Source organism: Bubalus bubalis, chromosome 20 (genome assembly GCF_019923935.1).
Source record: "Bubalus bubalis isolate 160015118507 breed Murrah chromosome 20, NDDB_SH_1, whole genome shotgun sequence".
Taxonomy (NCBI): Eukaryota; Metazoa; Chordata; class Mammalia; order Artiodactyla; family Bovidae; genus Bubalus; species Bubalus bubalis.
This window is the reverse complement of record NC_059176.1, coordinates 1,964,218-1,983,671: the sequence shown is the minus strand read 5'-3', so window position 1 is coordinate 1,983,671 and position 19,454 is coordinate 1,964,218. Positions and strand designations below refer to the sequence as shown.

The 19,454-nt window shown below is 47.6% G+C and overlaps 1 protein-coding gene across 5 annotated transcripts in view; it reads left to right on the top strand.

The window, feature by feature from the left end:
* TDRD9 (tudor domain containing 9) overlaps positions 1-18,158 on the top strand; it is a 111,944-nt gene extending 93,786 nt beyond the window's left edge. For 4 of the 5 annotated variants that reach the window (XM_044932825.1, XM_025271108.2, XM_044932824.1 and 1 more), the window contains 4 exons: positions 1,012-1,150; positions 5,983-6,101; positions 14,109-14,181; positions 17,917-18,158. In XM_044932825.1, coding sequence (XP_044788760.1) covers positions 1,012-1,150; positions 5,983-6,101; positions 14,109-14,181; positions 17,917-18,018 — 433 coding nt within the window. In that variant the 3' untranslated portion in view covers positions 18,019-18,158. The remainder of the gene's footprint in view (positions 1-1,011; positions 1,151-5,982; positions 6,102-14,108; positions 14,182-17,916) is intronic. The other variant, XM_025271109.2, reaches the window with a different exon arrangement.
* The last annotated feature ends 1,296 nt before the right edge of the window (positions 18,159-19,454 follow it).

The window sequence follows — 19,454 nt, the reverse complement described above, 5'->3', positions numbered from 1 at the left end:
AGAAAGCCTTTGACAAAATCCAACATCCATTTATGATAAAAGCTCTCCAGAAAGCAAGCATAGAAGGAACATAATAAAAGCCATATATGATAAACCCACAGTAAACATTATCCTCAGTGGTGAAAAAGTGAAAGCATTTCCCCTAAAGTCAGGAACAAGACAAGGGTGCCCACTCTCACTGCTACTATTCAACATAGTTTTGGAAGTTTTAGCCACAGTAATCAGAGAAGAAAAAGAAAAGGAATCCAGATTGGAAAAGAAGAAGTAAAACTCTTACTGTTTGCAGATGACATGATCCTCTACATAGAAAAGCCTAAAGACACCACCGGAAAATTACTAGAGCTAATGAATATAGTAAAGTTTCAGGATATAAAATTAACACAGAGAAATAAATCCCTTGCATTCCTATACACGTAACAATGAGAAAAACAGAGAAATTAAGGAAACAATTCCATTCACCATTGCGAGGAAAAGAATAAAATACTTAGGAATAAATCTACCTAAAGAAACAAAAGACCTATATAGAAAACTATAAAACACTGATGAAGGAGATCAAAGATGACACAAATAGATGGAGAAATATGCCACTTATTTACAAAACAGACTCACAGATACAGAAAACAAACATGGTTAAGGGGAAAGGAGGAAGAGCAATAAGTTAGGGGGGTGGGATTAACATATCACACTCCCAGATACAAAATAGACGAGCACCAGGGGACTGAACAGCGCAGGGGACTCAGCTCAGCAGAGTGCTCTAATAACCTCGGTAAGGGAAAAGAATCTGAAGAGGAATATATATATTCTGTATATCCATATATTCAGGTGTGTGTGTGTGTGTGTGCCTGAATCACTGCCATACCCCTAAAACTAACTTGACATTATAAGTCAACTATACTTCAATAAATAAATATTTTATATATGTGCATATATATATAAAATAAACTCAGGTTACCTCTTGAAAACAAAAAATCGAGTAGCTTAACAATTAACTTTTCTCAAAACTTTGTGTAGAGTCGATCAAGACGGCAGATGCTATACTGGCGTCCTGTGTGGCTTGGGGTGCAATCCGACCACAGGGGCCCCAGTCCTGCCAGAACATGACATGGAGCTTGCGTTTGATGTGCAGTTCAGCGTGGAGGATATTGTGGAGGTAAGGCTGCGGTTATCATGGTGTGGGAGCTCCTCCTCACTCCGGTTTTGCTTGTACAGCCGTTCAACACGCTGTGTCTGACATGGTGCTGTTAACACAGGCTTATACCTCTGGTCTCTCTGTGATGAGAACCTTTTCACAGACTGTACTGAGCTCCATGAGGATCAGAAAGGTGGCTCAGTGGTAAAGAACCTGCCTGCCGGTGCAGGAGACATAAGTGTCGTGGGCCCAATCCCAGGGTCGGGAGGGTTCCCTGGAGAAGGGCATGGCAACCCACTCCAGTATTCTTGCCTGGAGAATCCTGTGGACAGGAGCATGGCGGGCCACAGTCCATGGGGTCGCAAAGATTTGGACATGAGAATTGATGCTTTTGAACTGTGGTGTTGGAGAAGACTCTTGAGAGTCCCTTGGACTGCAAGGAGATCCAACCAGTCCATTCTGAAGGAGATCAGCCCTGGGATTTCTTTGGAAGGAATGATGCTAAAGCTGAAACTCCAGTACTTTGGCCACCTCATGCGAAGAGTTGACTCACTGGAAAAGACTCTGATGCTGGGAGGGATTGGGGGCAGGAGGCGAAGGGGACGACAGAGGATGAGATGGCTGGATGGCATCACTGACTCGATGGACATGAGTCTCAGTGAACTCCGGGAGTTGGTGATGGACAGGGGGGCCTGGCGTGCTGCAATTCATGGGGTCACAGAGTCGGACACGACTGAGCGACTGATCTGATCTGATCTGATCTGAGGAAGTGAGCACGTGTGCCCGTACACACACCAACTAGGGTTTGGGGGATAATTGCATTGAAGCAGGTGAGGGAAAAGGAATTTTGGAAAACAGTGCTTGACTGGCAACAGTTAGGCTATAGATGAAAAGAAAATGCACAACACTTTTCTCCTTGGTAAAGTTATTCTCAAGGAGTGCAAGTTCTGAAATGGCTCAGCATGTTACTGGAGTTGAACAGGTGAGTGAGGGATGTGGGCACCAGTTTCTTACTGTGGGACAGGGCCTGGAGGTGGGCAGGAGAGGAAGGCTGGGCACACCCTGTGAAGCAGGATGACTGAGAGGCATGGTTCCAGGGTATTCGTGTCTAACTGCATGCAGGTGAGTTACATGTTCATGAAAAGTGGAAGTCGCTCAGTCGTGTCTGACTCTTTGCGACCCCATGGATTATACAGCCTATGGAATTCTCCAGGCCAGACTACTGGAATGGGAAGCCTTTCCCTTCTCCAGGGGATCTTCCCAACCCAGAGATTGAATCCAGGTCTCCCACATTTCAGGCAGATTCTTTACCAGCTGAGCCACAGTACTTGATCTCAAACTTGTGCCTGAATTCCCCAGCGCTCTGAGAGCCAGAAACAAAGGCAGCCAGTAGTCAGCCATGAACAAACCCAGGGCCTGACGGTAGTTTCTGATAGGATTTTCCAGTAAGAGGATCTGGGGTTCCCCAAAGAAATGGGCAGAGGAAGTACGTGAGCCCGGGGCTTCTTGTAGTGCCGGGAAGTGAAGATGCCCTCAGGAAACAAGGGCCCACCGGTGCCAGGGCCGGAGCTGTTAGAGCCACAGAATAAATGGTGTTGTGTTGGATGATAACCCAAGAGTGTCCAGGGATATAAACCAGTGATTGAATAAACAAATGAGGAGAAGAGACCAATCTTCTGTCCTGGAGGATTCCCAACAGCACTCGAGAGGTGCAGCTGAAACCTCCCCTTCCCCCTCCCCCTGCTTTAGGAGTGGACTAGACTTAGTGACCGGCTTTCACTAAGCCTGGCAGAGACTGCCTGGGCTCAGTGGCCAAGGCCAGCCTCGCTGGTGACCCGTCGTGATGGCACGCACATCCTGATGTGATGGAGTGAGAAGGGCCCCCGTGTCTGTGGGCTTCTCCCCCAAATTCACCACCCCAACCTAGTCATGCAAGAAGCATCACGTAGGCCCAAACTGGGGGGCATCTCCCAAGATACCTGACTCCTCAGGACTGTCAAGGTCTCAAAAGACAGGAAAAGCCTGAGAATCTGCCTGGGAGCAGGAGGAGGCGGGGGAGACGTGACTGCAGGTGCCGTGGATTGGGTCCAGGAATGGGAAGAGGACGCCAGTGGAGAAGCCTGTCAGAGCCCGGTGTCTAGTTAACAGTGTAGTGCTCAGGTCAGTCCTTGGCTGTGACTGGTGGGCCGCGGGGGCGTGGCGCGGGGGTGGTGGGGGGCGCAGGAGTTCGTTTAGGTTTTTCTGTAAGGTGGCTCCAGTAGCAGTGCGTTGCCTTGACTTGATCCAAAACAGTTTTGTTAGATTGTGTTGTGACGGCTGTCAGTATCAGCATTCATTTTTAAAAAAAGCTTATCAAAGTTGGTTAATTTTTGTGTAGCCGTTTTAATACTGAAGATGGAAAAGAAAGCAACATTTTTGGTGCATTATGCTTTATTTCGAGAAAAGTAAATGCAACTGAAATGCAAACAAAATTTGTGCAGCACATGGAGAAGGTGCTGTGGCCGAGCGAATGTGGCAAAAGTGGCCTGCAAAGTCTTGTGCTGGAGACTCGTCTCTGGATGTGCTCCATGTCAGGTAGATCAGTTGAAGTTGATGGTGATCAAATTGAGACCTTAATGGAGAAGAATCAACGTAATACCATGCAGGAGATAGCTGACATACTCAAAATATCCAAATCAAGCATTGAAAGTCACTTGCACCAGCTTGGTTATGTTAATGACTACGATATTTGGGTTCCATGTAAGTGAAGAAGACCTTGATTGTATTACTGCATGTGATTCTTTACTTAGACATAACAAAACCATTCTGTTTTTAAAACAAATTGTGATGGGCTCTGAAAAGTGACTCCTGTGCATTAATGTGGAACAGAAAAGATTATGGGGCAAGCGAAATGAACCATCACCAACCACACCAAAGGCCGGTCTTCACCCAGAGAAGGCGATGGTGTATTTATGGTGGGATTGGAAGGGCATCCTCTATTATGAGCTCCCTCTGGAAAACCAAACAATTAATTCCAGCAAGTACTGGTTCCAGTTAGACCAAGGGAAGGCAACACTTGACGAAAGCATCCAGAATTAGTCAACAGAAAACCTTTAATCTTCCATCACGATAACACAGACAGTATGTTTCTTTGGTGGTCGGGCAAAAGCTGTTACAGCTTGGCTGGGAAGTTCCAGTTCATCCACCGTATTTGGCAGACATTGCACCATTGGATGTCCATTTATTTTGGTCTTTACAGAATTCTCTTAGTGGGAAAAATTTCAGTTCCCTCTAAGACTGTAAAAGGCGCCTGGAACAGTTCTTTTCTCAAAAAGATAAAAAGTTTTTGGAAAGACGGAGTTACGAAGTTGCCTAAAAAATCACAGAAGGCAGTGGAACAGAACAGTGAATACACTGAACAAAGTTCTTGGTGAAAATGAAAAAGGTGTCTTTTATTTTTACTTAGAAAACAAAGGGACGTCCCTGGTGGCGCAGTGGGTAAGAATCGCTCTGCCAGTGCAGGGGACTCGGGGTCAGCCCCTGGCCTGGGAAGATCCCACATGCCTCGGAGCAGCCGAGCCCACGTGCCGCAGCTTCTGGGGCCTTCTCGCCATAGCGAGAGAAGCATGGCGATGAGAAGTCTGGGCGTCGCAACCAAGAGGCACCCCGCGCCACGACTAGAGAGAGCCCGAGACAGCAGTGAAGACCCAGCGCCGCCGCGAATGAGCGAGCCTCCCAGCCAGCCCAGTGCTCTATGTCGTCTCTAGGTTACCTGTAACACCTGCTGCTGCTGCTGCTGCTAAGTCGCTTCAGTCGTGTCCGACTCTGTGCGACCCCATAGACGGCAGCCCACCAGGCCCCATCCCTGGGATTCTCCAGGCAAGAACACTGGAGTGGGTTGCCATTTCCTTCTCCAATGCATGAAAGTGAAAAGTGAAAGTGAAGTTGCTCAGTCATGTCCGACTCTTCGCGACCCTATGGACTGCAGCCCACCAGGCTCCTCTGCCCATGGGGTTCTCCAGGCAAGAGTACTGGAGTGGGCTGCCATTTCCTTCTCCGATACATGAAAGAGAAAAGTGAAAGTGAAGTCGCGCAGTCATGTCCAACTCCTAGCGACCCCATGGACTGCAGCGCACCAGGCCCCTCTGTCCATGGGATTTTCCAGGCAAGAGTGCTGGAGTGGGGTGCCACTGCCTTCTCCCCCGTAACACCTAACACAGTGTAAATGCTCTGGAGATAGTTGCCAGTGTTCAGTAAATTCAAGTTCTGCTTTTTGGAACTTTGTGGAGTTTTTTTTTTTTTTTCCTGAGTGTTTTTGATCCAAGATTTGTTGAATTCACAGATATAGGGGCTTCCTGTGTAGAAGATACAAGTAGGTTTTGAACAGTATAGCCCCATGGGCTAAACTATTACATTCTAGAACAGAAGTTTAAAGAGTGTGCTTAAACGGAAAAGTCTGAACCCTCCTTACTGGTTTTTTTTTCCCTTTTGTCATTGTTTCTTAAATTATGATAGTTGGTGGCTCAGACAGTAAGAATCTGCCTGCAGTGCAGGAGACCCGGGTTCAATAGCTGGGTTGGGAAGATCCCGTGGAGAAGGAAATAGCAACTCACTCCAATGTTCTTGCTGGAAATCCCATGGACAGAGGAGCCCAGTCCAGGGCCACCGTCCACGGGGTCGTCAAGAGTCTGACACGACTGAGGGGCCAACACTCACTTCACTGGTGTCATTTTTGCCTTGATCGTTTGTTCCAGAAACCATACCGACGATAATTGTGAAAATATTAAGTTGAATGTCTATGAATTACTTAAATGTGGATTGAGATTCAGTCATGGTAGAACGGTGTGAGCATGTACCTTGCTGTTTATTTACAGATTAATATTCTCAGAGCTGCTGTCAACAAGCTTGTGTGCGATGGACCGAATGGATCAAAGTGTCTTGGGCCAGAAAGGATCGCGCAGTTACAGGATAACAGTCGCCAGAAACTTTTAGGGTGAGCTGTGTGGCCACGCGGGCTTCCTTCTTAGCCGTCTGGACCATGGGTGTCTTTCATTGTCTGTGACACGATGCAGTGTGCTGGGTTAAGGCTCTGAAGTGGGGACGTGTCTCCAAAGTGCCGGGACAGAGGCCTCAGCTTCCTGGGAGCAGCAGGCTGTGTCCTGGGTGGCCACTGGGAGCCGGGCAGGAAGCAGGGTGGTTTGAAAACAGTGTAATAAAGAGAGCCCTTCAAACAGCACCGGCAGGGCAGAGGGAGTCCACAGTGGGCACCTTGAGGGCAGAGAGATGAGGGGCCCCAGGCTTGAGGACCACCTCACAGGAGTTGGGCCCCTCTTGTGAGCTTCCCAGCTGGCTCAGGCTTGCCACTTGCTGGACTCCCCGTTGACCAAGGCCAGCCAGAAGCCCTGCGACCAGGGCCCTCACTGGGGCAGCCCGCCCGTGAGGTCAGGTCAGCCTGGAGGGCTCAGAGGAGGCCGAGGGGGAAGGACACGGTGGGGAGGAGAAGACAGAGGCCCTCGGCACGTGGGGTCCCACGAGCCACTCTCAGCCTCTCTCCCTGCTGGCCTCACCCCTTGCCCGGCCCGGGACGGTGGCCTGGGCCGCCGGGAGCCAGCTGAGGACAGCGAGCAGCAGGGCAACCGCGACAGAGGCTGAGGTGCGCTTTACATCAAAGTTCACACACACGCAGCACAGAGGCCGTCTCAGTGTGTGCGCCCCGGCGGATGCACCACGTGGTCAGCAGCGGAGTGACGCCGTGCTGTAAAACACTGGAGGTCCTCATAAAGCTGAGAGACCCCCAGCAAGATCCGCGTGGAGGAACGGCACGTCCCCACGTGGCGGAGGCCCCGGGACTGTCCCGCTGCAGCTGTGCTCTGCCCTGCGTGTCCTGAGGGCACCTCCCCACCCCCAGGGCGGGCAGCCGGTCCTGACGTGCTGGGCTCCGCATGGAGGGAGGGAGGTCGGGTGCAGTTCAGTGGTTGTTAGTAAGCCTGTGGAGTTGTGCTAAGCACTACACAACTCTGTTCCAATGTTTCAGTCATCCCCAAAGCTTACTTATAAATAACCTTAGAACAGAATTGTGGGGATAGTCACACAATGCTGTAAATCTACTAAAATTATTAAATTGCATACTTAGGAGTAACTAGTTTATGGTCTATAATGACCTCAAAAAAGCTGGTTTAGAAGCAGCAGTGCTTCTGTGCACTTGTCAGCATCTCCTGTCCCCGCCCAAACTCCAGGCAACCACTGGCCTCTTACGGTCTCCATAGATTTTTCTTCTCTGAAAATTATTTATAATTGGCCTAATGACTTTAAAAACCTGGCTTCGTTTGTTCAGCCGAGTGTATTTTGAGGCTCATCCGTGTTGTGATGTGTTTATCCTCTTTAATGACTGGTGCTCCTCCGTGTGCGTATGTCGCGCTTCGTCCGCCCATCCACTGGTTGTTGAAATGCTTGGCTTGTTTGCAGTATTAGGCTTTTTGAGTAATGCTGCTCTGGAAAGGCACGCAGCCTTTGAATGGATGTGTATCTTCTTCTCTCTTGGGTAGATATCTAGGAGTGGAAGTGGTAGGTTGTATGGTAAATTTGTTAATTTTTTAAGAAATGGACAAACTGGTTTTCAAGCTGACTCCCATATCACATCCCCGCCAGCAACGTGTGGCCGTTTCCTTTTCTCCATCGTTGCCTGCGCTTGGTTGTGGGTTTTCTATTGTAGTTAATCTAGTGGCCTGACAGCGCAGTTCAGTATCTTAGTCGTGTCTAACTCTTTGCGACCCCATGGACTGCAGCACACCAGGCTTCCCTGTCCATCACCAACTCCCAGAGTGTGCCCAAACTCATATCTATCGAGTTGGTGATGCCATCCAACCGTCTCATTCTCTGTCATCCCCTTCTCTTCCTACCCTCAGTCTTTGGTAGCATCAGGGTCTTTTCCAGTGAGTCGGTTCTTTGCATCAGGTGGCCAAAGTAGTGGAGCTTCAGCTTCAGCAGCAGTCCTTCCAGTGAACATTCAGGACTGATCTCCTTTAGGATGGACTGGTTGGATCTTCTTGCAGTCCAAGGGACTCTCAGGAGTCTCCTCCAACACCACAGTTCAAAAGCGTCAATTCTTTAGCCTTCAGTTTCTTCACAGTCCAACTGTCACATCCATTCATGACTACTGGCAGAACCATAGCCTCGATAAGACGGACCTTTGTCGGCAGCGTCTCTGCTTTTTAATATGCTAAGTTGGTCATAGCTTTTCTTCCAAGGAGCAAGCGTCTTTTAATTTCGTGGCTGCAGTCACCATCTACAGTGATTTGGAGCCCAAGAAAGTGAAGTCTGTCACTGTTTCCATCGTTTCCCCATCTGTTTGCCGTGAAGTGATGGGACCCAATGCCATGATCTTTGTTTTTTGAATGTTGAGTTTTGAGCCAGCTTTTTCACTCTTTTTCACCTTCATCAAGAGGCTCTTTAATTCCTCTTTGCTTTCTGCCGTAAGGGTTGTTATCATCTGCACATCTGAGGTTATCGATGTTTCAGATCTTTCACATTTTTTTAATTGGGTTGATTGTCATCTCATTACTGAGTTGTAGGCATTCTTTCTAAATGCTTGCTGAAAGTCTCTTATGAAGATGTAATTTGCAGATACTTTCCCCGTCATGTAGTTTGTCTTTTCGTTTTCCCTTTTATTTTCATATTCTGAAGAACACACAGACTTAATGTTGATGATGTCTGCTTCATCTTTGGTGTGGCGTATGCTTTTGGTGTTCTATCCAGTGTCACAAAAGTGTTCTCCTCTGTTTCCCTCTCTCATGTTTGTGCTCAGTTGCTCAGTCATGTCCAACTCGTTGTGACCTCATGGACAGGCTCCTCTGTCCGTGGGCTTTTCCAGGCAAGAGAGCGAGTGGGTGGCCATTTCCTTCTCCAGGGCGTCTTCCTGGCCTGGGGGCGGCACCTGTGTCTCCTGCGTCTCCCGCGTCCGCAGGCGGCTCTTTACCGCTGCAGCGCCTTCTTGTGTTCAGGTTTTGATCCATTTTGAGGTGATACTTGAATGTGGTGTGACAGTAAGAGGCTTGGAAGTTCGTTTTTTCACATGCGAACATCCACTTGTTATATGTTATCACATAATTTGCTGAAGAACTTTCTTTTCCCTCATTGAATTACAGTGGCACCTGTCAAAAATAAACTGGCCATGAGTGTGAAGGTTTATTTGTGAACTTCCTATTTTGTTCTATTGACTTACGTGTGTTTTAATAGTAATTCTTGAAATTGAGCAGTGAGTCCTTGTGTTTCGTTCTTCTTTTTCAGTGTTGCTTTTACTTTTCTAGATCCTTTTCCTCTCCATATGCAAGTTAGGCTCAGCTTGTCAATATATACAGGAAACCTTGCAGGAATCGTGATGGGGATGCGGTGAATCTGCAGATGAGTGTGAGGAGAATGGCCATCTTAACAGTACTGAGCTGTCCGGCCACCAGGATGGAATGCCTGTTAGGTGGCCTTCAGTTCCCCTGACACTTTCTGCGGTTTTGGTGTGCAGTGCTTGCACTTTGGTTAAATTATTTCTAAATATTTTTCTCTTTTTGATGCTATTGCGAGTTTAAATAATTTTCTTTATTTTTGCATTGTTCATTGCTACAAATGAACAATTGATTTTTATATGCTGGTCTTTTACCCGTGACCTTACTATATGGTTAGTGCTAGTAGTTCTTATAGATCCTTTAGGATTTCCTACATACAGGGTTCTATCTATGAGTAAAGACAGTTTTACTTCTTCCTTTCCAATCTGTATGCTCGTAATTTTTCCCGTTTTATTCTGCTGGTTAGAACCCTCAATATGTTGTTAAACAGAGGTGATGAGAGCACATGTCCTTGCCTCGGCCCCAGTTTCAGGGAGAAGCCTTGTCACTCGCTGAGTGTGGGGGTGGCTGGAGGCGTTCAGCAGAGGCTTAGCAGCAGCAGCAGCAGAGGCCCTCCGTCCGGTTGAAGGGGCTCCTTTCTGTCCCTAGTGTGCTGGCAGCTTTGATTGGGGAAGGATGTCACATTTTGCCAATGCCTTTTTTTGTGTCTGTGAGAAAATTGTGTTTTTAAATTTATATAGTGCATTAATTGCTTTTTGGATGTTATAACTAGCTTTGCGTTCTTGGGGTGAGTTCCACTTAGTGTGTAATTCTTTTGATAAACTCGTTTGCTGTTTCTGTTGTTAGGGTTTTCCCTCTGTGTTTCTGAGGCTCACTCACTGGTCTGAAGTTTCCTGTGATCTCTTTGTCAAATTTGGTATCAGAGCGGCACTGGCTTCACAGAACGAGTTTAGGAAGAGTTTCCTGCCACTCTGTTTTCAGAAAGAGTTTGTATAGGATTGATATTATCTCTTTAAATATTTGATTGAGTTTACCAATGAAATCATCTGAACTTGGACTTCTCTTTGTGGGGAGATTTTAAATTACTACTTCAATTTCTTGTGTTTTAGGTCGATTCAGAGTTTCTATTTCTTTTTAAGTCAGTTTTGATAATTTGTGTCTTTCTAAGAATTTTGCTCAGTTCGTGTAAATGAACTAGTTGGCATACAGTTGTTCAGAATCTTCTCCAGGAACCCTTTCCTCTGTATAGTCAGAAGTCACGTCCCCCTTTCTTGCTTTGGATTTTGTGTGTATTGCCTCTCTTTTTTCTGGGTTAGCTTAGCTAAAGTTTATCAATTCTAGTGATCTCTTCGAAGAACTAATGTTTGGTTTTGTTGATTTTTTTCCCCCTAATGTTTATCTTTTCTGTTTCGTTGATGTTTATCTCTGCCTGGAAAATCCCATGGATGGAGGAGCCTGGTGGGCTGCAGTCCATGGGGTCGCCAAGAGTCGGACACGACTGAGCGACTTCACTTTCACTTTTCGCTTTCATGCATTGGAGAAGGAAATGGCAACCCCCTCCAGTGTTTTTGCCTGGAGAATCCTGGGGACGGGAGCCTGGTGGGCTGCCGTCTATGGGGTCGCACAGAGTTGGACACGACTGAAGTGACTTAGCAGTAGCAATGTTTATCTCATTGTAATTATTCCCTTACTTCTGGTTGCATTGGGCCTAACTTGCTCCTTTTCCAATTTCCTAACTTAGAAGCTTTATTATTTTGAGAACTTTTCTGTTACAGACATTTAAACCTGTAAAATTCCCTCCATTACTGTTTTTGCTGCGTCCCATACTTTCTGATCAGTGGTATTTTGATTTTAATTCTTTTAAAAGTACTGTCTAGTTTCCCTTGTGATTTCTTCTTTGATGCATTATTGAGGTGCATATTGTTTAATTTTCAAATATTTTTTGAGATTTTCCAAATATTCTATGTTGTTACTATATAATGCATTTCCATTGTAGGCATTACACAGAAATGAATGACCCCAGTCTTTCATAATCCCTTCTCACATGTACTGGGACTTGCTCTGTGGCCTGGCACACAGTCTTTCCTGGAAAGTGTTCCTTGTTCACTTGAGAAGAATACATGTGTTGTTGGGTGGGGTGCTCTGTAGATGCTTGGTGGGTCCATGGTGGGTGGTGGCCTAGGATTCACTATGCTTGCTGATTTTCTTTCTAGTTCTATGAAAATCAAAACTGGGACATTACAGTTTCTAATTATTGAGATAGAAGTATTTCTCTTCTCTGTCAGTTTTCCGTTTCTGTCTTTTGGGGGCTCTGTTAGACACGTGTACATTTATAAGTGTCGTATCTTCCTGAGGTGTTAGCCCTTTTACCATTATGAAATCTCTATTCTGATAATCTTATTTAAAAGTCTGGTTTGTCTGACATAGCTGTTCTGCTTGGTTTGGTTACTGTTTGCTTACTGTTTTCATGACGTATCTTTTCCCGCCCTTTTAGTTGAAAGGGCACCTGCATCTTTGCATCTTTGAAAGCCTTCTTTCTGCCCTGCCGTGCTCTCTCCTCCCTGGGGACTCCACTGTATGGTGTTTGGTACAACTGACGTCGTCCCGCTGGTCTCGGAGGCTCTGCCATTTTTTCTTCCTCCTCCTTCTCCCTGCTGTTCAGTTAGGGAACGTCCGTTGCTCTGTCCTTAAGTTCACTGACTCTCTGTTCGTCCATCTCACACCGACAGATTCCTATAAGGACTTCTTCATTTTAGTTACTGTACCTTTCAATTCTAAAATTTCTCTTTGGTTCTCGTGTATAGTTTTAAACTTTTAGTGAGATTTCCTTTGAGTCATTGTCATCGTGTTTTCCTCTATCTCTTTACACACGGTTTGCTTTAAGTCTCTGTGTGTGCTTGCAGGGACCTCTTTGAAGTTTTACCTGCTAAACCCACGTCCGAGCCCACCCACTCAGCCTCTGTTGCCTGCTCTCCTTTTTATTCCTGAGTATGGGTCACGCATTTCTGTTTCTCATATATTTTGCTAAAGATTGAGTATTTTAGGTAATGTAGTATATTAATGTAGGGTTTTGATTCTTCCCTGCAGAATTCTGCAGAATGGGTTTCCCTACCATGTTGTAAGGCTGCTGGTACCTTTTTTTTTTTTTAATTCTCCTTTTATTTTTCAGCCTGGCTGGTTAGGGGTTGTCCTTGTGTCTGCATTGCTCAGTGCTCAGCCATTGATGGATCAGAAGTTGTGCTTGGACCTCTGAATCATTAAGTTTTCCACCCTGTGCTGGTGGGTCCGTGTGGGGGTTGACAGTACCTCTAGGGTTCAGGCAGTGTTAAACTCTTTCCTGGCTTGTATTTTTTGCCAGGGCCCTGTGGCAGCCTGGGGGCCTTCGTAGGGCTCCTCTGCACCTGTGTGTGCAGCTTCTCCATCACCCTGGGGTCGTCTGGGAGCCCCGCTGGCCTCTGCCGCTCTCAGCCCCAGGGTCTCCCTCGGGCATTTCCGGGGAGTCTGCTGGTCTGCACTGGCCCCAAGCAGGACCAAGGCCAAAGGCTCGCAGAGCTGGAGGCTTTCTCCCTTCGATTCCTCCTGGACTCGTCTGACTGTGCTGCCAGGCGTGAGGCTTCACCCTCTGCTGCACACCAAGTGAACGCAGTCTGGCCACAAGCATGCCTGTTCTCACAGCCAGCTCCCCTGGAGCTCTGGAGTGCCAGGTCAAGCTGCTGGGGTGGGTGTGAGTGTGGCGGGGAGCAGCCCCAGGTTTGAACTCCGCAGACTCCAGTCTTGCTGCCTAGAGTTCAGCAGTTTTTCTTGGATGAATGCTTCTGAACTTGTTTGCTTTTGGTTAACATCCAGAGCCTTCATATGTGTTCCTTGGACAATCGTGTCCAGTTTTATACTTGTTGGGGAGGAAGGAGGTGCAAGAAGATTTGCAAACTTTATTCTCTTATTGCTAGAATTCTCTATCTCAGCCTTTTGACATTTCCAGCTTGTCACAGCTGCTTAAGAGTAAATGGTATAACAGTTCCTGTTACATTTCCCAGAACTTGACTCAGTGATGCAGGGATGTTCGGTAATGGAGCTGCCTCCACTGGTTGCCAGGGGAACACAGACCACAGCGGTCAGCCTTCGAGACCGCATCACTCCATTCTTTTCCTGCTTTTGAATGTATGAAAGTGAAAGTCAGTCACTCAGTTGTGTCCGACTCTTTGTGATCCCATGGACTGTATAGTCCATGGAATTGTCCAGACCAGAATACTGTGTAGCCTTTCCCTTTTCCAGGGGATCTTCCCAACCCAGGGCTCAAACCCAGGTCTCTCACATTGGGAGCAGATTCTTTACCAGCTGAGCCACAAGGGAAGCCCAAGAATACTGGAGTGGGTAGCCTATCCCTTCTCCAGCTGATCTTCCTGACCCAGGAATTAAACCTGGGTCTCCTGCATTGCTGGCAGATTCTTTACCAACTGAACTATCAGGGAAGCTCTTTTGAATGTATAGTGGATTAAAATATTTTCTGATCACAATTACATAAATTTTGACCTTTAAAAAACTTACTGGCGTTATAATCCTGAGCGAAAGTACATAGAATTTAAATCTCTTTAAATATCGTAGTAGTGTTTTCAGTTACTAACATATAATTAAGATGACTTAAACTCTCTTTTTTAAAATTTTAGTTTGTTCTGTCAGTTGAAACCAAGAGAGAAGGTTGTTCCTAAGTGGTACGAGAAGCCGTACGAGTGGAATCAGGTAAGTGAGAAACCGGAGGCGGTGTGGGCCGCCTGCCCCCAGGACGGACTGGGAGGAGCTTCAGAGGGGCTCAGGGAGAGACTCAGAGGGGCTCAGGGAGGAGGATGCGGGAGAGCAGAGAGACTCGGAGGGGCTCAGGGAGAGACTCAGAGGGGCTCAGGGAGGGACTCACAGGGGCTTAATGGAGAGACTCGGAGGGGCTCAGGAGAGACTCAGAGGGGCTCAGGGTGGAGGATGCGGGAGAGCAGAGAGAGGCGCACGGAGGAGCGGGCGGCGCCCGCAGGCAGCCTGCCACTTCTGAATAGTGCATTGCTCGGTCGCTCCGGTGTGTCTGACTCTTTGCAACCCCATGAACTGTGGCCCTCCAGGCTCCTCTGTCCGTGGAATTTTCCCAACAAAATACTGGAGTGGGTTGCCATTTCTCTTCCAAGGGTCTTCCTGACCCAGGGATTGAACTCGAGTCTCCTGCATTGGCAGGTGGATTCTTTACCGCTGAGCCACCGGTAGCCCTCTGGATAGTACATTGTATGTGAAAAGTTAGGCCCCAGGCTGATCATCCTTTACTTCTAGATAACGCAGGTGCGGGTGTGTGGGCGAGCGCTTGGGGCTTGCTGTTGCTTTAGTTGTTGGCTGTCGTGGCGATGTGCCATCCACGGGGTGGCCAAAGCAGCAGCAGTTTATTCTGTGACAGCGATAGAGGCTGGATGTGGCGCTGCGGGTGCCAGCGCGGTGGGGTTCTGCCGAGGGCCCTCCTGCTTGGAGACATCCACCTTCTCACTGTGCCCTTGCGTGGCAGAGAGTGGGCGGCACACTCTCTGGGGTCTCTTCCTGTAAGGGCACTAATGCATCGTGAGAGCCTCCCCCGCACCTCCGTCTAACCCGACTACTGCCCAAAGGCCTGCCTCCTAATACTGTGACCCTGGGGGTCTGGATGGCACGGTTAGGCCCACAGCATTTGTGAAGTGTGGCAGGGCCCACACCGGGCACCGTGACATTTCCTGCCCATGAGATTTAGAGAAGAGAATAAAATGTGATTGCAGGAAAGGAGCCCAGGGAGGAATCGTAAGCTCTAATCCTAGAGCCAAGAGAAAAGAAGAGACATCAAAGGCAAAGGAAAAGGGGAAGAAACACCCAGCTGACTGCAGAGTTTCAGAGAATAGCAAGGAGACCTAAGGTCTTCTTAAGTGAACAGTGCAAAGAAATAGAGGAAAACAATAGAATGGGAAGGACTAGAGATCTCGTCAGGAAAATTAAAGATATGAAGGAAACATTTCATGCAAAGATGGACACAATAAATGGACAGAAATAGTATGGACCTAACAGAAGTAGAAGATATTAAGAAGAGGTAGCAGGAATACACAGAACTGTACAAAAAAGATCTTAGTGACCTAGATAACCAGGATGGTGTGACCACTAACCTAGAGCCCGACATCCTGGAATGTGGGCCTTAGGAAGCATCACTATGAACAAAGCTAGTGGAGGGGATGGAATACTAGCTGAATTATTTCAAATCCTAAAAGATGATGCTGTGAAAGTGCTGCACTCAATATGCCAGCAAATGTGGAAAACTCAGCAGTGGCCACAGGACTGGAAAAGGTCAGTTTTCATTCCAATCCCAAAGAAAGACAATGCCAGAGAATGCTTAAACTACCGCACAATTGTACTCATCTCACACGCTAGCAAAGTAATGCTCAAAATTCTCCAAACTAGGCTTCAACAGTATGTGAACCGAGAACTTCCAGATGCACAAGCTAGATTTAGAAAAGGCAGACGAACCAGAGATCAAAATGCCAACATCTGTTGGATCATAGAAAAAGCAAGGGAATTCCAGAAAACATCTACTTCCTCATTGACTACGCTAAAGCCTTTGTGTGAAGTGAAGTGTAAGTCACTCAGTCGTGTCTGACTCTTTGCAACCCCGTGGACTATACAGTCCATGGAATTCTCCAGGCCAGAATACTGGAATGGGTAGCCTTTCCCTTTTCGGAGATCTTCCCAACCCAGGGGTCAAACCCAGGTCTCCCACATCATAGGTGGATTCTTTACCGGCTGAGCCACAAGGGAAGCCCTTGGCTGCGTGGATCACAACACACTATGGAAAATTCTTAAAGAGATGGGAATACCAGACCACCTTATCTGTCTCCTGAGAAACCTGTATGCAGGTCAAGAAGCAACAGTTAGAACTGGACATGAATAACGGACTTGTTCCAGATTGGGTAAGGAGTACGTCGAGGCTGTATATTGTCACCCTGCTTATTTAACTTATATGCAGAGTACATCATGAGAAATGCTAGGCTGGGTAAAGCACAAGCTGAAATCAAGATTGCCAAGAGAAATATCAACAACTTCAGAAATGCAAATGACCACTACCCTTATGGCAGAAAGCAAAGAAGAACTAAAGAGCCTTTTGATGAAAGTGAAAGGAAGGTGAAAAATCTGATTTAAAACTCAACATTCAGAAAACTAAGATCATGGTATCTGGTCCCAACACTTCATGGCCAATAGATGGAGGAAAAATGGAAACAGGGAGAGACTTTATTTTCTTGGGCTCCCAAATCGCTGCAGATGGTGACTGCAGCCATGAAATTAAAAGACACTTGCTCCTTGGAAGAAAAGCTGTGACCAACCTAGACAGCTTATTAAAAAGCAGAGATACCACTTTGACAGCAAAGGTCCATCTAGTCAAAGCTATGGTTTTTCCAGTAGTCATCTATGGATGTGAGACTTAAGGAAGCACTCAGACTTTTGAATTGTGCTGGAGAAGGTACCTGGACTGCAAGGAGATCAAACCAGTCCATCCTAAAGGAGATCAACCCTGAATATTTATTGGAAGGATTGATGCTGAATCTCTCTCTAGTACTTTGGCCACCTGATTTGAAGAGCTGACTCATTGGAAAAGACCCTGATGCTGGGAAAGATTGAGGGCAGGAGGAGAAGGAGACGGCAGAGGATGAGATGGTTGGATGGCATCGCTGACTTAATGGATGTGACTTTGAGCAAACTCCCGGAGATAGTGGAGAACAGAGGAGCCTGCGTGCTGCAGTCCATGGGGTCGCGAAGAGTCGGACATGACTTAGTGATTGAACAGCAACAATCCTAGAGCCAGGGCTGTCTTTATAAATAAACCAGCTGGGGCACTGGTTCCTCATCCCTGTGGCAGGGGGAGGGAGACGCTGCCCCTGGAGACGGTGTTTCCTACTCCAAGTCTGACAGTCACTTCCGCTGCAGCGTTCCTGCGGTCCGTGTGCTCCGTGACGGGGTCCCTTGATAGAGCGCTGAGCACCAGTCACTGGAGCTGCTCCGTCACGTGCACGAGCTCTGCCCTCGGGGAGGGGCGTGGAGGGTGCGCCGGCCACCTCTCCCACAGCCTCCATGGGGGGTGTGAGGAAGCCGAGGTTCACTCTGGGGTTGGTGGGTTTCAGAAAACTTACACGTGCTCTAATGCCTCTGTGAAGTTACTGTTCATGTTTACGTAAAAGAATGCATGGGAGATGTCTGAGTAAAGGTTACTGTACTGTTAAGACGAATTGAAAGATGGCACAGCAGATGTATAGTATTTGGTGTTGTGAGAGTAGAGAAGCATTCTATAAATATTCTTGGGACATTGAAGGAGTGCTTCTGCCCTCTCTGTACACACACACACACACACAAGGTCTGTGTGTGTTGTAACTTTGTTTTACTTTATGTCTAGAAAAGCGCTGTTGCAGAGCCTGACTGGCCCTTTTGCCCCAACAGGTCGATCCGAAGCTGGTGATGGAGCAGGCGGACCGGGAGAGCAGCAGGGGCAAGAACACCTTCCTGTACCAGCTCCACAAGCTGATCGTGCTCAGCTCCTAGAGGGCGGGCGCCCTGCCCCTGCGAGCCGCGCGCTGCTGGGGGCTGGAGGGTGGTGTTTCTGTTCATGTGGGAAGAACTGGGAAAAGGCTGGTCTTCTCTAGAAACAGAAAATCACTGTATTAAACATTTTGGGAAAAATTGTTCTGAAGGAAGACTTCATTTGGAAAAAGGTTCTCTTTTGCTCTGTTGTTAGATATCCATAGGTAGTGTTGGGTGTGAGGTTCTGGATCCAGCGTGTGTTCCGCGTTCTTGCCGTGGTTTAAATGCCTGGGCCCAGGGAGACCAGTGCTCCCAGCTGATGACAAGGGGAAAGCTGGGTGTCCTTTTCCAAAACCATGTGACCTTTTCTGACTTTTTTCCGTGAGGGGAAATATCTAATTTCGGTAAAAATACTTCCGTTTTGTGTATCTCAGGTTTTTCCTTAAGTTACAATTCTTACTCCACGTTTTGGAAATGAGAGAGATCACCTGGTCACTGGCATATCTAATAAAAGTATTAGACCGAGTTTGTTTCTGACAGTTTTAGTCAGAGGAGATTAAAATATATTTTGTTCTTAAAAATAATAATCCAGATTTATAAAAATGATAAAGCAGTGTTCAGTTCAGTCACTCAGTCGTGTCTGACTCTTTGCAACCCCATGGACTGCAGCACTCCAGGCCTCCCTGTGCATCACCAACTCCCGGAGCTCAGCTTTGTTTATAGTCTAACTCTCACATCCATACGTGACCACTGGAAGAACCATAGCCTTGACTAGAGCTTCCTTTGTTGACAGAGTAATGTCTCTGCTCTTTAATATGCTGTCTAGGTTGGTCATAGCTTTTCTTCCAAGGAGCAAGCATCTTTTAATTTCATGGCTGCAGTCACCATCTGCAGTGATTTTAGAGCCCCCAAAATAAAGTCTGTCACTGTTTGCATTGTTTCCCCATCTGTCTGCCGTGACTTTTATGAGAGGCTGAGCAGCAAAGCAGAGCTGCTGTAAAGGCAGCAGCCAGCGAGATCTGAGTTAGTTCTCAGGCGGGTGTGACCAGCTGGAGGGAAGGTCTGGACCGGCCAGCGGGCGGGTAGGAGAAAGGGTCCTCCTGAGTGGGGCTTCCAGGGAGACAGCTCGCGGCTGGTGAGAAAACACGAGAAGCACTTGGGTTTGGTCCGATGGTGGGCTCGTGACCAGGAGCTCATGTGGAGGACTCGGAAGCCATCCCGCGTCGGCGCGGGGAGGACTTCTGTAAACTGGGGCCTGGCCGGCGCTGCCCTGGGCCTCCGCGGGTCAGCCGGGCCAGCAGCCGGGAAGCCTGCTGGCACGCGTGTGCCGGGCCGCGCGGCTGTGTCTCGACTGTCTGAGCACGTCCAGTCTTGCTCAGCTCTGAGGAAAAGCACCCCTACAGGTTTCCAGGGAGAGTGCTTCCCGCCAGCAGCACACCGGCCTTCCTCAGCTGTAA